Source organism: Engystomops pustulosus, chromosome 2 (assembly GCF_040894005.1).
Source record: "Engystomops pustulosus chromosome 2, aEngPut4.maternal, whole genome shotgun sequence".
Lineage (NCBI taxonomy): Eukaryota > Metazoa > Chordata > Amphibia > Anura > Leptodactylidae > Engystomops > Engystomops pustulosus.
This window is the reverse complement of record NC_092412.1, coordinates 259,758,693-259,783,838: the sequence shown is the minus strand read 5'-3', so window position 1 is coordinate 259,783,838 and position 25,146 is coordinate 259,758,693. Positions and strand designations below refer to the sequence as shown.

Genomic DNA, 25,146 nt, shown 5'->3' with positions numbered 1-25,146 from the left:
ATGTGTGATGTAATGGGGTGATGTATGGTATAATGGGGTGATGTGTGATATAATGGGGTGATGTGTGATATAATGGGGTGATGTATGATAACATGGGGAGATATAATGGGGTGATGTGTGATGTAATGGGGTGATGTGTGATATAATGAGGTGATGTGTGATGTAATGGGGTGATGTATGGTGTAATGGGGTGATGTATGATAACATGGGGTGATGTATGATATAATGGGGTGATGTGTGATATAATGGGGTGATGTGTGATATAATGGGGTGATGTGTGATGTAATGGGGTGATGTATGATATAATGGGGTGATGTATGATATAATGGGGTGATGTGTGATGTAATGGGGTGATGTGTGATATGATGGGGTGATGTATGATATAATGGGGTGATGTGTGATACAATGGGGTGATGGGTGATGTCATGGGGTGATATAATCGGGTGATGTGTGATATAATGGGGTGATGTGTGATGTCATGGGGTGATATCATCGGGTGATGTGTGATGTAATGGGGTGATGTATGATATAATGGGGTGATGTATAATATAATGGGGTGATGTATGATATAATGGGGTGATGTGTGATATGATGGGGTGATGTATGATATAATGGGGTGATGTGTGATATGATGGGGTGATGTATGATATAATGGGGTAATGTGTGATGTAATGGGGTGATGTATGATATAATGGGGTGATGTGTGATATAATGGGGTGATGTGTGATACAATGGGGTGATGTATGATATAATGGGGTGATGTATGATATAATGGGGTGATGTGTGATGTAATGGGGTGATGTGTGATACAATGGGGTGATGGGTGATGTCATGGGGTGATCTAATCGGGTGATGTGTGATATAATGGGGTGATGTGTGATGTCATGGGGTGATATCATCGGGTGATGTGTGATGTAATGGGGTGATGTATGATATAATGGGGTGATGTATAATATAATGGGGTGATGTATGATATAATGGGGTGATGTGTGATATGATGGGGTGATGTATGATATAATGGGGTGATGTGTGATATGATGGGGTGATGTATGATATAATGGGGTAATGTGTGATGTAATGGGGTGATGTATGATATAATGGGGTGATGTGTGATATAATGGGGTGATGTGTGATACAATGGGGTGATGTATGATATAATGGGGTGATGTATGATATAATGGGGTGATGTGTGATGTAATGGGGTGATGTATGATATAATGGGGTGATGTATGATAACATGGGGAGATATAATGGGGTGATCTATGATATAATGGGGTGATGTGTGATACAATGGGGTGATCTATGATATAATGGGGTGATGTGTGATACAATGGGGTGATGTATGATGTAATGGGGTGATGTGTGATACAATGGGGTGATGTGTGATATAATGGGATGATGTAATGGGGTGATGTGTGATACAATGGGGTTACAGATAGATAATAGATACATTTCTCTGTCTCCCCCTCTTGTAGACATGTGTCGGTCCGGAGCCTCTGTACAGACACTATAGACCATAGATTTTGTTTTGGATTATTCCATTCCATGGAGAGGGGTGTCCGGCTGGTCTGATTGGGATCATGGTGTCCTCAGGATTGTGCTCCTGGTTCTGTGCCTGGTTCTTGTTCTGTATAACATTGGTGCCGCTCGCCGCAGCAGAAAGTCGCCCGACAGACATCAAACCAGCGCAGATCGGGGAGTTTTACACTGGACGTATAGACAGGAACATCGAGGAGGTCTATTCCTTCAACTACACCAGCAAACCAGGCAAGGTAGGTACCAATGCTCCAGTCACATCCAAAGCTGCAGTCACCAGTGCCGGGGGCAGGTATAGCCAGGCAGTAGCACTGGTTACCTCAGCAGTGCAGAGGATTTCAGGAGACGATGCCGAGATTGTGGGTTCATTCAACGGTTTGTCCAATGGACCTCTGACACCTGCAGGTCCTGCTGTACCTCTGATGGATGCAGGTCCTATTGTACCTCTGATGGCTGCAGGTCCTACTGTACCTCTGATGGCTGCAGGTCCTACTGTACCTCTGATGGCTGCAGGTCCTATTGTACCTCTGATGGATGCAGGTCCTATTGTACCTCTGATGGCTGCAGGTCCTGTTGTACCTCTGATGGCTGCAGGTCCTACTGTACCTCTGATGGCTGCAGGTCCTATTATACCTCTGATGGCTGCAGGTCCTGTTGTACCTCTGATGGCTGCAGGTCCTATTGTACCTCTGATGGATGCAGGTCCTATTGTACCTCTGATGGCTGCAGGTCCTACTGTACCTCTGATGGCTGCAGGTCCTACTGTACCTCTGATGGATGCAGGTCCTATTGTACCTCTGATGGCTGCAGGTCCTACTGTACCTCTGATGGCTGCAGGTCCTATTGTACCTCTGATGGATGCAGGTCCTATTGTACCTCTGATGGCTGCAGGTCCTATTGTACCTCTGATGGATGCAGGTCCTATTGTACCTCTGATGGCTGCAGGTCCTACTGTACCTCTGATGGCTGCAGGTCCTGTTGTACCTCTGATGGTTGTAGGTCCTATTGTACCTCTGATGGCTGCAGGTCCTACTGTACCTCTGATGGCTGCAGGTCCTACTGTACCTCTGATGGCTGCAGGGCCTATTGTACCTCTGACACCTGCAGGTCCTGCTGTACCTCTGATGGCTGCAGGTCCTATTGTACCTCTGATGGCTGCAGGTCCTATTGTACCTCTGATGGCTGCAGGTCCTACTGTACCTCTGATGGCTGCAGGTCCTATTGTACCTCTGATGGCTGCAGGTCCTACTGTACCTCTGATGGCTGCAGGTCCTGTTGTACCTCTGATGGTTGTAGGTCCTGTTGTACCTCTGATGGCTGCAGGTCCTGTTGTACCTCTGATGGTTGTAGGTCCTGTTGTACCTCTGATGGCTGCAGGTCCTATTGTTTCCTCCGACACCTGCAGGTCCTATTGTACCTCTGATGGCTGCAGGTCCTATTGTACCTCTGATGGCTGCAGGTCCTGTTGTACCTCTGATGGCTGCAGGTCCTATTGTACCTCTGGTGGCTGCAGGTCCTACTGTACCTCTGATGGCTGCAGGTCCTATTGTTTCCTCCGACACATGCAGGTCCTATTGTTTCCTCCGATGGCTGCAGGTCCTATTGTACCTCTGATGGCTGCAGGTCCTATTGTACCTCTGATGGCTGCAGGTCCTGCTGTACCTCTGACACCTGCAGGTCCTATTGTATCTCCAACATCTGCAGGTCCTACTGTACTTTTAACTGCTGCAGGTCCTACGGTACTTTAACGGCTATAGGTCCTATTGTATTGCTGACAATTGCAGGTCCTACTGTACTTCTGACACCTGCAGGTCCTATTGTACCTCTGACACCTGCAGGTCCTATTGTATCTCTGACACCTGCAGGTCCTACTGTACCCTGACTGCCCTATTCTGTACGGGGGGTCTGTTGGTGCAGCCGCCATCGCAGGTTTTGCTCTCAGCAATCAATAACCTCTCATTAGTTCCATCTGGATCAGCGCCAGGACTGTGATGGATGGTGCATCTCCCGGGCCGGTGCCGTACACACTACAGCGCGTGTAGCAGAGCCGATTACTGATTGGATACGATCAGCTCTGCTATGTCACACATTCCCCTAATACTCTGCGAGTCCCCTGAGGCAATGAGCCGTCACACTCCATCAGGTGTAGACACGGGGTGAGTGCGGACCCACCACACCCCAAATACTTCACTCAATGGCAGCGATACGTGCGGTGTACAGGGCGCAATGTGCTGCAGCCGATTACATACTGACAGTGGTGAGGAAGATGTCATGTGACTTTCTTCCTATAGGCTGCGGGGTCATGTGACACTGTTCCTATAGGCTGTGGGGTCATGTGACACTGTTCCTATAGGCTGCGGGGTCATGTGACACTGTTCCTATAGGCTGCGGGGTCATGTGACATTCTTCCTATAGACTGCGGGGTCATGTGACATTCTTCCTATAGGCTGCAGGGTCATGTGACATTCTTCCTATAGGCTACGGGGTCATGTGACATTCCTATAGGCTGCGTCTTCATGTGACTTTGTATTCCTATAGGCTGCGGGGTCATGTGACATTCCTATAGGCTGCGTCTTCATGTGACTTTGTATTCCTATAGGCTGCGGGGTCATGTGACATTCCTATAGGCTGCGTCTTCATGTGACTTTGTATTCCTATAGGCTGCGGGGTCATGTGACTTTGTAGTCCTATAGGCTGCGGGGTCAAGTGACATTCCTATAGGCTGCGGGGTCATGTGACATTCCTATAGGCTGCGGGGTCATGTGACATTCCTATAGGCTGCGGGGTCATGTGACTTTGTATTCCTATTGTTTGTGTGGTCATGTGACTTGATATATGTGTATAGATCAGCGTCTCTCACGTTGGCGCTCTGCTCCCCCTGCGCACCTGATGCATTTTGTTTTCATTTTGTTTTCGTTTTATCTCCAGGTCCACAAAAAAACCTGAAGGTGTAACATTGCTTTAAAAAAAAAAACACCTGGTTTTTCAGTGAAAATAATGGATGTTTTTTGCAGACTCTCAGGGGGAGATTTAGCACCAGGTGTCTGAGGTAAAACTGTTGTAGTTGCCCATGGAAACCAATCAGAGCTCAGCTTTCATTTTATAAACATCTGTGGGGAGCTCTGATTGGTTGCCATGGGACACTAGAACAGTTCTGCTCTTAGAGACTTATGATAAATCTCCCCCATAGACTTCTATTGCCTTCCGTGATCCGCATCCGTGAAAAAATAGGACATATTTCATAATTTTTCCCACGGACGGATCAGTGAAAATACCCATAGAAATCAATGGTTCAGTGAGGCGTCCGCAGAAAACATGGAACATGTTTAAAACGGCGCCAATTTGAGAGAGCCCTCCGGGTTCTGCCTCCGGCACAGCATGCGGCCTGCGGCCCGATAATCTGCACGGAGATGACTGGAAAACCTAATGAACGGGCTCAGTCTTACTAATTATCCCTAATCAGGTCATTATCACCATGACGGGTGCGCGTTCACCTCCCCCGCCCCGGGACACAAGGTCCTTGCATCCGAGCTGTGACTAAAACCAGAGACGATTTATGCTAAAATTAGAAAAAAAACTAATTATACAGAAAAGATCAGTAATTTGTATAATACAAGGTTTGTTTGTTGTCTGCACAATTAGGATGTACAAATAAAGTTTATTGTAGGCAAGAAGAAGCGGCCATGGAAATAGGTTGAATTTATTCCAAAGTGAGCAAAACATATCCCTCATGTACAGACACTCCGGACTCTGAACATATCCCTCATGTACAGACAGTCCGGACACTGAACATATCCCTCATGTACAGACACTCCGGACACTGAACATATCCCTCATGTACAGACAGTCCGGACCCTGAACATATCCCTCATGTACAGACAGTCCGGACCCTGAACATATCCCTCATGTACAGACAGTCCAGACCCCGAACATATCCCTCATGTACAGACAGTCCGGACACTGAACATATCCCTCATGTACAGACACTCCGGACACTGAACATATCCCTCATGTACAGACAGTCCGGACCCTGAACATATCCCTCATGTACAGACAGTCCGGACCCTGAACATATCCCTCATGTACAGACACTCCGGACCCTGAACATATCCCTCATGTACAGACAGTCCGGACCCTGAACATATCCCTCATGTACAGACACTCCGGACACTGAACATATCCCTCATGTACAGACAGTCCGGACCCTGAACATATCCCTCATGTACAGACAGTCCGGACACTGAACATATCCCTCATGTACAGACACTCCGGACACTGAACATATCCCTCATGTACAGACAGTCCGGACCCTGAACATATCCCTCATGTACAGACAGTCCGGACCCTGAACATATCCCTCATGTACAGACAGTCCAGACCCCGAACATATCCCTCATGTACAGACAGTCCGGACACTGAACATATCCCTCATGTACAGACAGTCCAGACCCTGAACATATCCCTCATGTACAGACAGTCCAGACACTGAACATATCCCTCATGTACAGACAGTCCGGACACTGAACATATCCCTCATGTACAGACAGTCCAGACCCTGAACATATCCCTCATGTACAGACACTCCGGACCCTGAACATATCCCTCATGTACAGACAGTCCAGACCCCGAACATATCCCTCATGTACAGACACTCCGGACACTGAACATATCCCTCATGTACAGACAGTCCGGACCCTGAACATATCCCTCATGTACAGACAGTCCGGACCCTGAACATATCCCTCATGTACAGACAGTCCAGACCCCGAACATATCCCTCATGTACAGACAGTCCGGAGACTGAACATATCCCTCATGTACAGACAGTCCAGACCCTGAACATATCCCTCATGTACAGACAGTCCGGACACTGAACATATCCCTCATGTACAGACAGTCCAGACCCTGAACATATCCCTCATGTACAGACACTCCGGACACTGAACATATCCCTCATGTACAGACAGTCCGGACCCCGAACATATCCCTCATGTACAGACAGTCCGGACCCCGAACATATCCCTCATGTACAGACACTCCGGACCCTGAACATATCCCTCATGTACAGACAGTCCAGACCCTGAACATATCCCTCATGTACAGACAGTCCGGACCCTGAACATATCCCTCATGTACAGACAGTCCGGACCCTGAACATATCCCTCATGTACAGACAGTCCGGACCCCGAACATATCCCTCATGTACAGACAGTCCGGACACTGAACATATCCCTCATGTACAGACAGTCCGGACCCTGAACATATCCCTCATGTACAGACAGTCCGGACCCCGAACATATCCCTCATGTACAGACAGTCCGGACCCCGAACATATCCCTCATGTACAGACACTCCGGACCCTGAACATATCCCTCATGTACAGACAGTCCAGACCCTGAACATATCCCTCATGTACAGACAGTCCGGACCCTGAACATATCCCTCATGTACAGACACTCCGGACACTGAACATATCCCTCATGTACAGACACTCCGGACACTGAACATATCCCTCATGTACAGACAGTCCAGACCCTGAACATATCCCTCATGTACAGACAGTCCAGACACTGAACATATCCCTCATGTACAGACAGTCCGGACACTGAACATATCCCTCATGTACAGACAGTCCGGACACTGAACATATCCCTCATGTACAGACAGTCCGGACACTGAACATATCCCTCATGTACAGACAGTCCGGACCCTGAACATATCCCTCATGTACAGACACTCCGGACACAGAACATATCCCTCATGTACAGACACTCCGGACACTGAACATATCCCTCATGTACAGACAGTCCGGACCCCGAACATATCCCTCATGTACAGACACTCCGGACACTGAACATATCCCTCATGTACAGACACTCCGGACACAGAACATATCCCTCATGTACAGACAGTCCAGACCCCGATCATATCCCTCATGTACAGACACTCCGGACACTGAACATATCCCTCATGTACAGACAGTCTGGACCCTGAACATATCCCTCATGTACAGACACTCCGGACTCTGAACATATCCCTCATGTACAGACACTCCGGACACTGAACATATCCCTCATGTACAGACAGTCCGGACCCTGAACATATCCCTCATGTACAGACAGTCTGGACCCTGAACATATCCCTCATGTACAGACAGTCCAGACCCTGAACATATCCCTCATGTACAGACAGTCCGGACCCTGAACATATCCCTCATGTACAGACAGTCCGGACCCTGAACATATCCCTCATGTACAGACAGTCCAGACCCTGAACATATCCCTCATGTACAGACAGTCCGGACCCTGAACATATCCCTCATGTACAGACAGTCCGGACACTGAACATATCCCTCATGTACAGACAGTCCGGACACTGAACATATCCCTCATGTACAGACAGTCCAGACCCTGAACATATCCCTCATGAACAGACAGTCCAGACCCCGAACATATCCCTCATGTACAGACACTCCGGACACTGAACATATCCCTCATGTACAGACAGTCCAGACCCTGAACATATCCCTCATGTACAGACAGTCCGGACCCCGAACATATCCCTCATGTACAGACAGTCCAGACCCTGAACATATCCCTCATGTACAGACAGTCCAGACCCTGAACATATCCCTCATGTACAGACAGTCCGGACCCTAAACATATCCCTCATGTACAGACAGTCCGGACCCCGAACATATCCCTCATGTACAGACAGTCCGGACCCTGAACATATCCCTCATGTACAGACAGTCCGGACCCTGAACATATCCCTCATGTACAGACAGTCCGGACACAGAACATATCCCTCATGTACAGACAGTCCGGACACTGAACATATCCCTCATGTACAGACACTCCGGACTCTGAACATATCCCTCATGTACAGACACTCCGAACACTGAACATATCCCTCATGTACAGACAGTCCGGACACAGAACATATCCCTCATGTACAGACAGTCCAGACCCTGAACATATCCCTCATGTACAGACACTCCGGACCCCGAACATATCCCTCATGTACAGACAGTCCAGACCCAGAACATATCCCTCATGTACAGACAGTCCGGACCCTGAACATATCCCTCATGTACAGACAGTCCGGACACAGAACATATCCCTCATGTACAGACAGTCCGGACACTGAACATATCCCTCATGTACAGACAGTCCGGACACTGAACATATCCCTCATGTACAGACAGTCCGGACACTGAACATATCCCTCATGTACAGACAGTCCGGACACTGAACATATCCCTCATGTACAGACAGTCCAGACCCTGAACATATCCCTCATGTACAGACAGTCCGGACCCCGAACATATCCCTCATGTACAGACAGTCCGGACCCCGAACATATCCCTCATGTACAGACAGTCCAGACCCTGAACATATCCCTCATGTACGGACAGTCCAGACCCTGAACATATCCCTCATGTACAGACAGTCCGGACCCTAAACATATCCCTCATGTACAGACAGTCCGGACCCTGAACATATCCCTCATGTACAGACAGTCCAGACACTGAACATATCCCTCATGTACAGACAGTCCAGACACCGAACATATCCCTCAATATGTTTTGGCAGAAGTTCTGGGGGGTTCACCCTGTAATCCTTTGTTTGCTGATGATAAAATGACCTGGATTCCTAATAACTACATGGAAAGTTGTGAAGTTTTAGTAATTTTTCACTACAAAAATATTTTCTTCCAAAAAGACACATTTCAGCTTCGCTGCCGCCCCTGGATGTGAGATCCGGTGTCGGGCAGTGACTTCACCTGAGCCACCGGGTCACGCATATCGCGGAAATGTCTTGTGTTTGGTCAATGTTTTCCCTCAGTCATTCTGTGCCAAGAGGAGGAGAAAACTTTCCACTAAACCTCATCTGATAGATTTCTCTGACGACTTTAGATTCCATTACGCATCAAGATGACAACACCCAAAACCTGACGCATGAGGATCAGTACAGGATAAGTAATGTCATGTATGTACACAGTGACTGCACCAGCAGCAGAATAGTGAGTGCAGCTCTGGAGTATAATACAGGATGTAACTCAGGATCAGTACAGGATAAGTAATGTCATGTATGTACACAGTGACTGCACCAGCAGCAGAATAGTGAGTGCAGCTCTGGGGTATAATACAGGATGTAACTCAGGATCAGTACAGGATAAGTAATGTCATGTATGTACACAGTGACTACACCAGCAGCAGAATAGTGAGTGCAGCTCTGGGGTATAATAAAGGATGTAACTCAGGATCAGTGCAGGATAAGTAATGTCATGTATGTACACAGTGACTGCACCAGCAGCAGAATAGTGAGTGCAGCTCTGGAGTATAATACAGGATGTAACTCAGGATCAGTACAGGATAAGTAATGTCATGTATGTACACAGTGACTGCACCAGCAGCAGCATAGTGAGTGCAGCTGTAGGGTATAATACAGGATGTAACTCAGGATCAGTACAGGATAAGTAATGTCATGTATGTACACAGTGACTGCACCAGCAGCAGAATAGTGAGTGCAGCTCTGGGGTATAATACAGGATGTAACTCAGGATCAGTACAGGATAAGTAATGTCATGTATGTACACAGTGACTGCACCAGCAGCAGAATAGTGAGTGCAGCTCTGGTGTATAATACAGGATGTAACTCAGGATCAGTACAGGATAAGTAATGTCATGTATGTACACAGTGACTGCAGCAGCAGCAGGATAGTGAGTGCAGCTCTGGGGTATAATACAGGATGTAACTCAGGATCAGTACAGGATAAGTAATGTCATGTATGTACACAGTGACTGCACCAGCGGCAGAATAGTGAGTGCAGCTCTGGGGTATAATACAGGATGTAACTCAGGATCAGTACAGGATAAGTAATGCCATGTATGTACAGTGACTGCACCAGCAGCAGAATAGTGAGTGCAGCTCTGGGGTATAATACAGGATGTAACTCAGGATCAGTACAGGATAAGTAATGTCATGTATGTACACAGTGACTGCACCAGCAGCAGAATAGTGAGTGCAGCTCTGGGGTATAATACAGGATGTAACTCAGGATCAGTACAGGATAAGTAATGTCATGTATGTACACAGTGAGTGCACCACCAGCAGAATAGTGAGTGCAGCTCTGGGGTATAATACAGGATGTAACTCAGGATCAGTACAGGATAAGTAATGTCATGTATGTACACAGTGACTGCACCAGCAGCAGAATAGTGAGTGCAGCTCTGGGGTATAATACAGGATGTAACTCAGGATCAGTACAGGATAAGTAATGCCATGTATGTACACAGTGACTGCACCAGCAGAATAGTGAGTGCAGCTTTGGGGTATTACTCTGATGATGTGTATAACAGTGAGTAGAGCACAGGTCTGGGCTGTGTATATCCGGCTCCTGCTATTAGTGGATGATCCGTCTCCTGGTTATGGGGATTATTTCTCTATAATTGGCGGCTTTTGTGTGTTTTCCTCTGAGCAGTGAATGAGGCAGATACAGAGATACAAGGGGCGGCCATGATGTACATGGGGGAGGGGGGGGGGTCCGTCATCTGCCGGAGATCTGATCCCTCGCTCCCGCATCTATTTAGAAGGAAAATCCGTATTTTCTGTATTTGTTCAGCTGAGAACATGTGTAGTGGAGATAATAGAGATGTAATGTAACCCTGGGCCGGGGGTGAGGTGCACTATATGGCGGCATTACATGAGGAACGTGGAAATAATTAGAATCCTGATGACTGATTATTAGGAAATCTTCACATTTATCTTCTGCCTTAAAATCTGCTTCGAAATCACCTGAAATCTTAATAAAGAAGTGTCAGACCCCATTGTCCTGCGATATCACCGCTGAGACTGTAATGTATCGTTACTCTGTAATATTACTGTGTATCAATCATTACTCTATAATATTACTCTGTATCAATCATTACTCTGTAATATTACTGTGTATCAATCATTACTCTGTAATATTACTCTGTATCAATCATTACTCTGTAATATTACTCTGTATCAATCATTACTCTGTAATATTACTGTGTATCAATCATTACTCTGTAATATTACTGTGTATCAATCATTACTCTGTAATATTACTGTGTATCAATCATTACTCTGTAATATTACTCTGTATCAATCATTACTCTGTAATATTACTCTGTATCAATCATTACTCTGTAATATTACTCTGTATCAATCATTACTCTGTAATATTACTCTGTATCAATCATTACTCTATAATATTACTGTATCAATCATTACTCTGTAATATTACTGTGTATCAATCATTACTCTGTAATATTACTGTGTATCAATCATTACTCTGTAATATTACTGTGTATCAATCATTACTCTGTAATATTACTGTGTATCAATCATTACTCTGTAATATTACTCTGTATCAATCATTACTCTGTAATATTACTCTGTATCAATCATTACTCTGTAACATTACTGTGTATCAATCATTACTCTGTAATATTACTCTGTATCAATCGTTACTCTGTAATATTACTCTGTATCAATCGTTACTCTGTAATATTACTCTGTATCAATCGTTACTCTGTAATATTACTGTGTATCAATCATTACTCTGTAATATTACTCTGTATCAATCATTACTCTGTAATATTACTGTGTATCAATCATTACTCTGTAATATTACTGTGTATCAATCATTACTCTGTAATATTACTCTGTATCAATCATTACTCTGTAATATTACTGTGTATCAATCGTTACTCTGTAATATTACTCTGTATCAATCGTTACTCTGTAATATTACTGTGTATCAATCATTACTCTGTAATATTACTGTGTATCAATCATTACTCTGTAACATTACTGTGTATCAATCGTTACTCTGTAATATTACTGTGTATCAATCATTACTCTGTAATATTACTCTGTATCAATAATTACTCTGTAATATTACTCTGTATCAATCATTTCTCTGTAATATTACTCTGTATCAATCATTACTCTGTAATATTACTCTGTTACAATGTATCACTCTGGGTTCCGGGCTCTTTGGCTCGCAGAACATTGTCTGGTTTCCTCATGTTAGAGATGGAGGGTCCATAGTAAGTGACCACAGCTTCCAGATAATAGACAGATGTCCCAGTAATGATATAAGAAGCTGACCCCTCACCCCTCACCCCTCACCCCAGGGCCGACCTTAGGGACAGAACTCCAAAGGCCAAAAATCCAGGATCCGGTCATTGTTTCTAATGAATATTTATGTATTAATAATACAAAGATCAGGACATAATCTGCTCAGGACTTGTCAGGGAGCTGCGGTTACAGGCGCCGAGTGTGGGAAACCTGGAGGTAAATACATTCACTGAGCGGCAGATAAGACGACATTTACACATCTGTGTGTTCCCAGGACAAGGGAGGGACATTACACCGCGGATAATTGGACGGATCACTACCTATAATGTATGGTGCACACATCTTTAAGGATCAAATGAATGATAATACTGCCCCCTATGTTCAAGAATATTACTACTATAATACTGCCCCCTATGTGTAAGAATATAACTACTATAATACTGCCCCCTATGTACAGGAATATAACTACTATAATACTGCCCCTATGTACAGGAATATAACTACTATAATACTGCCCCCTATGTACAAGAATATAACTACTATAATACTGCCCCTATGTACAAGAATATAACTACTATAATACTGCCCCCTATGTACAAGAATATAACTACTATAATACTGCTCCCTATGTACAAGAATATAACTACTATAATACTGCCCCCTATGTACAGGAATATAACTACTATAATACTGCCCCCTATGTACAGGAATATAACTACTATAATACTGCCCCTATGTACAAGAATATAACTACTATAATACTGCCCCCTATGTACAGGAATATAACTACTATAATACTGCCCCCTATGTACAGGAATATAACTACTGTAATACTGCCCCCTATGTACAAGAATATAACTACTATAATACTGCCCCCTATGTACAGGAATATAACTACTATAATACTGCCCCCTATGTACAGGAATATAACTACTATAATACTGCCCCCTATGTACAGGAATATAACTACTGTAATACTGCCCCCTATGTACAAGAATATAACTACTATAATACTGCCCCCTATGTACAGGAATATAACTACTATAATACTGCCCCCTATGTACAGGAATATAACTACTATAATACTGCCCCCTATGTACAAGAATATAACTACTATAATACTGCCCCCTATGTACAAGAATATAACTACTATAATACTGCCCCCTATGTACAAGAATATAACTACTATAATACTGCCCCCTTGCTGGGAGGTTGTGTGTGAGCAGAGCTCCTGAAGTCTCCTAATGCCTGGAGATAGCCTGGGGCGGGGCGGGGCCACCCTGGGTGGGGAACTTCCCCAAGCAAGGCCCAGGCTCCAAGGCCTTCTCTGGGAGGAAACTCTCAGACACCAAAAACTGAGGATGCAAATCCTAAAGTGAAGTCTGTGAATAAGGTGCAGAATGTCAGTGGCTTCAGTACAGCTGGAGTTTGTGAGAGAAAGAAGGTGAATGTATTGGAAAAGCAAGAAGCAGCAGTGAGTTCCAGTCTGGTGAAACCATCTCCCAGTGTTAATGTGCAGCAAAAAGCAGTGAGTGAGACCAGAGCGCTGGGTCAGGCAGCAGGGAAAGCTGTGCAGGAGCAGAGGCAGCCTCCATTACAGGCCTCAGCTGTGCCCTCTACACCTCCATCCAGGCACAGGAGGACATCTCTAGAGCGCCAGACTATCTTGGAGAACCTGCAACAGTCTGTATTCATCCGGCCTGAGAGAACCAGGTCTGGGAGTGGAGGAAACAGGACTGTAAGATCTGTGGAGACCGAGGTGAGACCAGCAGGGAGGCCTCAAGCTGCCACCAGCACTGTCACTGGCAGGAAAGTGGGACCCAGTCCCCATGATGGACATTGTACCCCCCCAGTAGTGACAGTCGCAGCGCGCCAGAGCCCGCCAGCGCCACAGAGGCCCGGACCCAGCAGCAAGTCATTACCCTCAGCATGTAACCAACCTGCAGCCTCTCCCAGTCCTGCGGCTGAGCATGCACCTGCAGCCTCTCCCAGTCCTGTGGCTGAGCGTGCACCTGCAGCCTCTCCCAGTCCTGTGGCTGAGCGTGCACCTGCAGCCTCTCCCAGTCCTGTGGCTGAGCGTGCACCTGAGCTCCACCTCGCTGATCAGATCCCAGCGCTCGTGAAAAGACTGGAGAAGCTGAAGGAGCAAAAACTGCTGCTGCAGAAAAACATCGACTGCGCTTACAAGCTGAAGGCAGCGAATCCTGAGAGACACGAGCTCCTGGACAAGAAACTGGCCACACTGGCCAAGCAGCTCGCAGACAACATCACCCAAACTGAGGCAGTCCTGGAGCAGATGGGACCCCTGGCAGAGACCTTCAGGAATCAGGAGCGCTTCCAGGCACAGACACATGGACGACCATCATATCCTGCACCCGTGACCTGCCCTGATGTCGTCCAGCAGACCCAAGTAAAGCCAATACTGCAGCCGGCAACATTCCCCTACCACAGAGCCAGTGATCAGCCACTTACAGCAGAGGCACTACAAGTCCCAGCAGCCTGCAATCTGCAGCAAGAACAGAGACACCTGACTGATGGTGATGGTGCAGTTGGTGATGGTGCACCACAAGACTCAGATGACGTTCCTGAAGGTAACACTGCAGCAGCGCAGCAGAGCTCCCAGGTGACACCAGAGCAGGACAATCAGGACTCTGCTGTGCCTGTTACTGACTCTGCTGATCCTAATGTTACAGACTCTGCTGGTCCTAATGTGTCTGATACTGCTGATATGTCTGTGGTTATTGCTGCCAATGTCTGTGATATAACTAATCCCTGTATTGATACCTCCGTATTTGATAATATTCCAACGGAAGGGGCTTCACCACCTGTCTGGGATGTTGTTATAGAGCAGTCAGAGCAGTGTATGGAGGCTGGGGACATGGAGGCTGATGGTGGGGAGGTGGTAGAGCAGTCCAGTGCTCAGGACTTTCCTCCATTAGTTCCTGATGGTGGCGCAGACCCCCCTGTTTCAGGTGCTCAGCAGCGCCCCCAGTCACAGCGTGGTACCGGTCCTGACCAGACCTCCTCTGGCAATGCCTGGAGCCGGGGTGCACCATCCTTTACGTCCGGCTCACATTACACCGGTCAGGCTTTTAAGAGGAGGAACGTGGTTAGGTTTAAGCACAAAGGGGACAAGGAAGACCTACCTGACCGGAGGTTTGTTGTGAGATCTCTGCTATGTGACCAGATGGGTTTCTCGCCAAGTGACATCCTGGCAGTTATAAACCTCCCAGACCGCCTAGGATATGATGTGAGCTTTAAGTTAATGTGTAACTTGGACCGGTTTTGGGCCATCTTCCCCAGGTTTAGAGATGCTGAGGGGTGGAATAATTTCAGCTTCATCCCCATCTCTAAACTTGGTACAGTCACTGTCACAGTCATCTTCTGGAATGAGTCTGTTCCCCAGCAGGATATTGTCATCTGGCTCAAGAGGCACTGTGACCTCATGTCAGAGCTCACCAAGACCCGGGATGAGGACGGGATCTGGACAGGAGGGTGGAAGGTCCTGGTGAAATTAAGACAGTACAACAACATAACCCAGCATCTGCCCAACTCCTTCTTCATTGGCCGGGAGAAGGGGGTATGTTTCTATCCGGGTCAGCCCCGTAGATGCTTCAAATGTGGTAGAGTCGGTCACATCGCCAGTAATTGCTCTGTGGTCAAGTGCAGCCTGTGTGGGGATATCGGCCATGTGAGTGCGGACTGCCAGAACATCAGGTGTAATCTGTGTGGAGAGATGGGGCATGCCCACGGGGATTGTCCCAATGCCTGGCACAACATATGTAAGACCTTCCCTGATGAAGACCTATTGGCAGGGGCAGATGACCTGGGGGAGGAGGAGGCTTTGGTGTCAGCTCAGGTTGGGCCAGAACCTCAGTGCGTTGAAAATTATATCATACCAGACCAGCCTCAAATAAACACCATGCCAGAACCAGACCAGCCTCAGATGAAAACCACACCAGTACCAGACCAGTCCCAAACAAAAATCATTGAGGGGAGCAAGCAGGTTGTCCCTCAGGTTGTACCACCCTCAGTGCCCATTCCTTCTCCAGCACCAACTTCTACAAAGAGAAGGAAGAAAGATACATCCACCCGTAAGCCAGAGGGTGAGTGGACCACTGTCCAAAAATCATCTAGGATGAGGGTGGATAGAACTGCAGATGTGACCATGACCGTAAACAGGTTTAGTGTGTTGTCAGAGTCAGATGCGGAGGAAGAACTAGAACGTGAATTGCAGAGAATGGTAGCAGAATATGAGGATGAGCCAGATGCAGATCCCCCATCCAAACGGAGACCTCAGGCAGTAGGGCCAGAATCTGAATCCGATATGGAGACAGGTGGTCAGCAGGAGGGCTCGGACTCAGACTTATGATGATGGGGTTACTCTCTCTGCTTCTTCTTATGGCTCTAATGGCGGATTTTCACCTTAAAGTCATCTCGACTAATGTAAACAGCATTAGGGCAAGGAAGAAAAGACATGCGGTGTATGAACATCTCCAATATCTGGACGCTGATGTCTTTTTCTTACAGGAGACTCATCTCAATAGTCTTAGTCTCTTACGAGAAGCAGAGAGGGAATGGCGTTCAGGTCCATCCTTCTGGTCGCTGTCTGTGGAGCCTTGTGCCGGGGTCTCCATACTGTTTAATACACACGATGTTACCCTACATAGACTTACCGAGGTATTGATGGGAAGGTGTCTGGTGCTGGAGGTTACCATCCGAGGTAGGAGGCTCCGATTTATTAATATCTATGGTCCACAGACAGTGACTGAAAGGGTAAATCTGTTTAATGAGGTAAAACCCTATCTCTTTACATCTGTGCCCGTAATCATGACGGGTGACTTTAACGCCACCAGAGCATCTAGTGATCGATCCAGTGGTAGACCTCTCACCAGGGACTCCAACGTCTTGAATGCTATAATCTCGCAGTCAGGTCTATCTGATGTGTTTGTGCAGGGTGGTAGGAAACCCAAATTTACCTACTCCTGTGCTGGAAGATCTAGCCGGATAGACTTGGCGCTGGTGAGTCCTATGGAGGTCATAGGTGAGAGAAGCGAAAAGTGTGTTCCCTATTCAGATCACCTTGCCTTATATTTTTGCTTGGGTGCTAGTGAGCGGCCTAATATGGGAAGAGGGTTATGGAGACTTAACTCTAGTCTCTTGGAAGAAGGTTTTGTCCAGGAACATGTCCATTCTCTTCTACAGGGTGAAATGGAGAGAGTGGATTTCTATAACCACATATCTGACTGGTGGGAGGACGTCAAGGAGGAGATCCGGTCCCTCTTACAGAGACTGTCAGTGAAGAAGGGGAAGAGTAAGTACAGCCAGTATCTCAAGCTGCGTAGAGAATTGGAGTCACTCTATTCGGCGGGTGGGGATGAAAAACAAAAGATTGACCGACTGAAATCTGAAATAAAGCAGTATCAGTACAGCCGCTACACGTCCCTGGTTGTGGAGCGAGACTACGGAAACGTAGTCACGCCTGATCCATATGAGAGTTGCCGGGAACGTGTGGCTAAGAAAACGATCACAGGTCTCACTGACTCCCAGGGAGTTTTGCAGGAATCTCGGGAGGGTATCCTGGGGGTGGTGAGATCCTACTATGCCGAGTTATTTCAGAAGAAGGTTTTGGATAAGGATAAAATGGCTCAATTCTTGGAGGCAACTCCAGGTCCTGACACTAGAGATTTGGACTTTACTCCTTTGACAGCAGGAATAACAGAGGAGGAGGTTAAAGAGGCCATTGATAAGTTACATCTGAAGAAGGCACCAGGTCCTGATGGTATTACAGCAGAATTTTATAAGAAGTTTAGAGACCTCTTAGCCCCGATCCTTGTGGATGTTTATACAAACTGTCTAGAAAATCACCTGATGCCTCCATCCATGAGAGTGTCCTCCCTTATTCTGCTGTCCAAAGGTAAGGAGCCTAGTGACATCAAGAACTGGAGGCCGATCGCCCTCTTGAATGTCGACAGGAAGATTCTGGCAAAAATTCTGTTTTCTAGGTTAGTCTGTTTGTTCCCGGCACTGTTGGCAGGCTCTCAGTACGGCACGGTAAAAGGGCGGAACATCTCTGGAGCAGTCCTCTCTATAAGAGAGATGTTTGAGAGATGTAAAGCTCTGAGGTGTGGGAGATATGTTGTAGGTCTGGACCAGGCTAAAGCCTTTGACAGGGTTGATCACGATTATCTATGGGCCACTTTGTCAAAGTACGGTATTCCGGGACAATTTATAGATTGGCTGAGAACTTTGTACAGAGAGGCTGAGAGCTTTCCTCTGATCAATGGTTGGCAGGGGGACACTTTTGAAGTAGAGGCAGGGGTGCGACAGGGCTGTCCCCTGAGTCCGCTGCTGTATGTGTTTGCCATAGACTTGTTTCTGCGATCACTGCAGCGGTGTGATTTTCGGGGGGTGCCGGTCCCCCATTGCCTGCCTTTGAAGGTAGTCGCCTACGCGGATGATGTGACTGTGGTGATATCTGAACCTCGTGAGGTGGAGATGTTGTCTGCAGCCATCAGAAGTTACTCAGGGGCCTCCGGGTCTCTGGTCAACCTTGAGAAGAGTCAAGCTTTCTGGACATTGGATACTGCTCCTGGCTTTGATCTGCCACAATTCGCCAAGGCCTCCACCCATATTAAGATCCTTGGGGTGAAATTCGGGAGGGAAGATAATGCCAAACTAAATTGGGAAGAGAAGTTGGATACCGGAAATGCAAAGGTTCAGCGATGGAAGAACTGGAGGCTGACCTATAGAGAAAGGGTTACTCTGATGAAGACTTACCTGGTTCCTGTCTTCCTCTACGTCTCTGTCGTATTTCCTTTGCCAGAATCTTTCTCCGCTCGGCTCTTTAGCTTGTTCTTCCAGCTTTTATGGGGAAACAGGTTGAACCCAGTAAAAAGAGGGATAACCTACCTACGGAGGAGAGAGGGTGGACTGGATATGTTAAATCCAAGGGTTTTCTTTGACTCCATGTTTCTGAAAGTTAATTTTGGTTGCCTGGACTCAAACAATGGTCTCCTGTGGGTAAGTAGTGTCAGGGACTGGATATTGCCTTTTGCAGAGTCTTGGGTGCGAGGCGGCAGTCTCAAGAGGGGCCGATGGACTCCTGGCTTCCTCCCCCAGTATCTGGTATATGGTCTGAAGTGTGTCAGGATGTGGAAGCTGGAGAAGTCCTACATTGTCAGTAACACCAGGAGAGATCTCTATACTAGGATATGTCGGGCTTTCTACCACTCACCACTCGCTCTTAGAGACTGTGTGACCACCACCTTACAGAAGAGTCTCAGGTTCCTCAATGGGAAGCGACTTCCCCCCAAGTTGTTTGATATTTCTTGGTTGTCACTACATGGGAAGTTATTTGTGAGAGGGAACCTAAAGTTTGTGAGTGTGGCAGATAGGAAGTGTCCCCTGGGGTGTCAGCAGGAGGAGACGATGGAGCATTTCATCTCTGAGTGCTGGGGAGGGAGGAAGATCTGGAAGGAAGTATCTGACCTGCTGAACATCCCGAGGCTGCAATTCCTCCAGTACCCGGACATCATCTATGGCGTCCCATCTCCTGATGGTATTATAGATCCGGGAACCATGTATCTCATAATAACAGTGATAAAGTATTACCACTGGCATGCCAGAACCCGGGTGTCCCTACACAGAGAGGACTATAACTACACGGCTGTGGTATCCCAAATATTGTCTGAGCTAAGGTGGATAAAATCACTGGAAGTCAGGAAAGACCAAAGAAATAGGAAATTATGGATGAATGTATCTAGTGCTTAATTTCTATATATATTGAATTTACATTTAACTTTTTCCTTTCCAGCAGCAGCAGCTATGGACACTATAAGTTAAATTTACTTTGAGTTAATATTTTGAATACTAATTGTACATACAGAAGAATGTATTTATGATTTTGTATTTTGTTTAATTGTATTTTTGTTGGTTTTCACAATAAAAATTGCCCCCTATGTACAGGAATATAACTACTATAATACTGCCCCCTATGTACAGGAATATAACTACTATAATACTGCCCCCTATATACAGGAATATAACTACTATAATACTGCCCCCTATGTACAAGAATATAACTACTATAATACTGCCCCCTATGTACAGGAATATAACTACTGTAATACTGCCCCCTATGTACAAGAATATAACTACTATAATACTGCCCCCTATGTACAAGAATATAACTACTATAATACTGCCCCCTATGTACAGGAATATAACTACTATAATACTGCCCCATATGTACAGGAATATAACTACTATAATACTGCCCCCTATGTACAGGAATATAACTACTATAATACTGCCCCCTATGTACAGGAATATAACTACTATAATACTGCCCCCTATGTACAAGAATATAACTACTATAATACTGCCCCCTATGTACAGGAATATAACTACTATAATACTGCCCCCTATGTACAGGAATATAACTACTATAATACTGCCCCCTATGTACAGGAATATAACTACTATAATACTGCCCCCTATGTACAAGAATATAACTACTATAATACTGCCCCCTATGTACAGGAATATAACTACTATAATACTGCCCCCTATGTACAGGAATATAACTACTATAATACTGCCCCCTATGTACAGGAATATAACTACTATAATACTGCCCCATATGTACAAGAATATAACTACTATAATACTGCCCCCTATGTACAGGAATATAACTACTATAATACTGCCCCCTATGTACAGGAATATAACTACTATAATACTTCCCCCTATGTACAAGAATATAACTACTATAATACTGCCCCTATGTACAAGAATATAACTACTATAATACTGCCCCCTATGTACAGGAATATAACTACTATAATACTGCTCCCTATGTACAAGAATATAACTACTATAATACTGCCCCCTATGTACAAGAATATAACTACTATAATACTGCTCCCTATGTACAGGAATATAACTACTATAATACTGCCCCCTATGTACAAGAATATAACTACTATAATACTGCCCCCTATGTACAGGAATATAACTACTATAATACTGCCCCCTATGTACAGGAATATAACTACTATAATACTGCCCCCTATGTACAAGAATATAACTACTATAATACTGCCCCCTATGTTCAAGAATATAACTACTATAATACTGCCCCCTATGTGTAAGAATATAACTACTATAATACTGCCCCCTATGTGTAAGAATATAACTACTATAATACTGCCCCTATGTACAGGAATATAACTACTATAATACTGCTCCCTATGTACAGGAATATAACTACTATAATACTGCCCCCTATGTACAAGAATATAACTACTATAATACTGCCCCCTATGTTCAAGAATATTACTACTATAATACTGCCCCCTATGTGTAAGAATATAACTACTATAATACTGCCCCCTATGTGTAAGAATATAACTACTATAATACTGCCCCCTATGTGTAAGAATATAACTACTATAATACTGCCCCTATGTACAAGAATATAACTACTATAATACTGCCCCCTATGTACAAGAATATAACTACTATAATACTGCCCCCTATGTACAAGAATATATCTACTATAATACTGCCCCCTATGTACAAGAATATAACTACTATAATACTGCCCCTATGTACAAGAATATAACTACTATAATACTGCCCCTATGTACAAGAATATAACTGCTATAATACTGACCCCTATGTACAAGAATATAACTACTATAATACTGCTCCCTGTGTACAGGAATATAACTACAATAATACTGCCCCCTATGTACAGGAATATAACTACTATAATACTGCCCCCTATGTACAAGACTATAACTACTATAATACTGCCCCCTATGTACAGGATTATAACTACTATATTACTGCCCCCTATGTACAAGAATATAACTACTATAATACTGCCCCCTATGTACAAGAATATAACTACTATAATACTGCCCCCTATGTACAGGAATATAACTACTATAATACTGCCCCCTATGTACAGGAATATAACTACTATAATACTGCCCCCTATGTACAGGAATATAACTACTATAATACTGCCCCCTATGTACAGGAATATAACTACTATAATACTGCCCCCTATGTACAGGAATATAACTACTATAATACTGCCCCCTATGTACAAGAATATAACTACTATAATACTGCCCCCTATGTACAGGAATATAACTACTATAATACTGCCCCCTATGTACAAGACTATAACTACTATAATACTGCCCCCTATGTACAAGAATATAACTACTATAATACTGCCCCCTATGTACAGGGATATAACTACTATAATACTGCCCCCTATGTACAAGAATATAACTACTATAATACTGCCCCTATGTACAGGAATATAACTACTATAATACTGCCCCCTATGTACAGGAATATAACTACTATAATACTGCCCCCTATGTACAGGAATATAACTACTATAATACTGCCCCCTATGTACAGGAATATAACTACTATAATACTGCCCCCTATGTACAGGAATATAACTACTATAATACTGCCCCCTATGTACAGGAATATAACTACTATAATACTGCCCCCTATGTACAGGAATATAACTACTATAATTCTGCCCCCTATGTACAGGAATATAACTACTATAATACTGCCCCCTATGTACAGGGATATAACTACTATAATACTGCCCCCTATGTACAGGAATATAACTACTATAATACTGCCCCTATGTACAGGAATATAACTACTATAATACTGCCCCCTATGTACAGGAATATAACTACTATAATACTGCCCCCTATGTACAGGAATATAACTACTATAATTCTGCCCCCTATGTACAGGAATATAACCACTATAATACTGCCCCCTATGTACAGGGATATAACTACTATAATACTGCCCCCTATGTACAGGAATATAACTACTATAATACTGCCCCCTATGTACAGGAATATAACTACTATAACACTGCCCCCTATGTACAGGAATATAACTACTATAATACTGCCCCCTATGTACAAGAATATAACTACTATAATACTGCCCCCTATGTACAGGGATATAACTACTATAATACTGCCCCCTATGTACAAGAATATAACTACTATAATACTGCCCCCTATGTACAGGAATATAACTACTATAACACTGCCCCCTATGTACAAGAATATAACTACTATAATACTGCCCCTATGTACAGGAATATAACTACTATAATACTGCCCCCTATGTACAGTCTTGCAGGTGTGATAGATGCTGCTTGCGGTTTATACGTGACCTTGGGTTTGGCCATTTCTTCTATTAGAATGTGGATTTTCCTGCTCTCCTCCTGTGGATCTCTGTGATATTGACCTGTGAGTCAGCGCCTGCAGATGTTCGGGTCCTGCGCGGCTGCTGTGATTGGATGGGTAATGCTTTCTGCCCTAGTCCTGGTGGGGTAGAGGTTGCTCTGGGCGCAGTCTATGAATAGCTGCCAGTGACATTTCTGTCCCCTCCCTGCTTTACACTGCAGCTTTATCTCACCTCCAGAAGAACTGCTTTGTATTGGGTTTCTATAATGGACTGGACTCATCCCTGCTTATCCTTAGCACAACCTTCCCCCGCACAGCACCCGACCACCCTGGGACCCCAGGATGCTTGATCTAAAGCTGGAGCCCCCCAGTCTCCTGGGTCCGGGCTCCAGCACATGGTCCTGTCCTCCTCTAGGTCCCAGTGCAGGAGCAGTGAATCTTTTGCCAAGTTTATGAAAAAACTCAGACAAAATTGTAGACGTGACCCCAAAGTGTTTGTCATCCCCTGGACGATCTCCGTCCTCTGAGCTGAGCTCCTGTAGAAGGTGTCAGCAGGTCCTGGATACAATTACAGCTCAGGCTGCGTTCACAGATGTGCAAATCCTGGATGGAATTCTAAGTCACTGACATCAAGCAGAGGTCCTGACATCTGATGGCAGTGGTTCTAGTCCTGGCACAGCTCTGTCCTCCTGACATCTGATGGCGGGGGTTCTAGTCCTGGCACAGCTCTGTCCTCCTGACATCTGATGGCGGTGGTTCTAGTCCTGGCACAGCTCTGTCCTCCTGACATCTGATGGTGGTGGTTCTAGTCCTGGCACAGCTCTGTCCTCCTGACATCTGATGGTGGTTGTTCTAGTCCTGGCACAGCTCTGTCCTCTTGGCATCTGATGGTGGTGGTTCTAGTCCTGGCACAGCTCTGTCCTCCTGACATCTGATGGTGGTGGTTCTAGTCCTGGCACAGCTCTGTCCTCCTGACATCTGATGGTGGTGGTTCTAGTCCTGGCACAGCTCTGTCCTCCTGACATCTGATGGTGATGGTTCTAGTCCTGGCACAGCTCTGTCCTCCTGACATCTGATAGCGGTGGTTCTATTCCTGGCACAGCTCTGTCCTCCTGACATCTGATGGCGGTGGTTCTAGTCCTGGCACAGCTCTGTCCTCCTGACATCTGATGGCGGTGGTTCTAGTCCTGGCACAGCTCTGTCCTCCTGACATCTGATGGTGGTGGTTCTAGTCCTGGCAC

General features: G+C 45.5%; 1 protein-coding gene across 2 annotated transcripts in view; it reads left to right on the top strand.

The window, feature by feature from the left end:
• Positions 1-25,146, top strand: part of SIDT1 (SID1 transmembrane family member 1) — a 65,505-nt gene that overhangs the window by 4,462 nt on the left and 35,897 nt on the right. For both annotated transcript variants that reach the window (XM_072138955.1, XM_072138954.1), the window contains exon 2: positions 1,476-1,772. In XM_072138955.1, coding sequence (XP_071995056.1) covers positions 1,581-1,772 — 192 coding nt within the window. In that variant the 5' untranslated portion in view covers positions 1,476-1,580. The remainder of the gene's footprint in view (positions 1-1,475; positions 1,773-25,146) is intronic.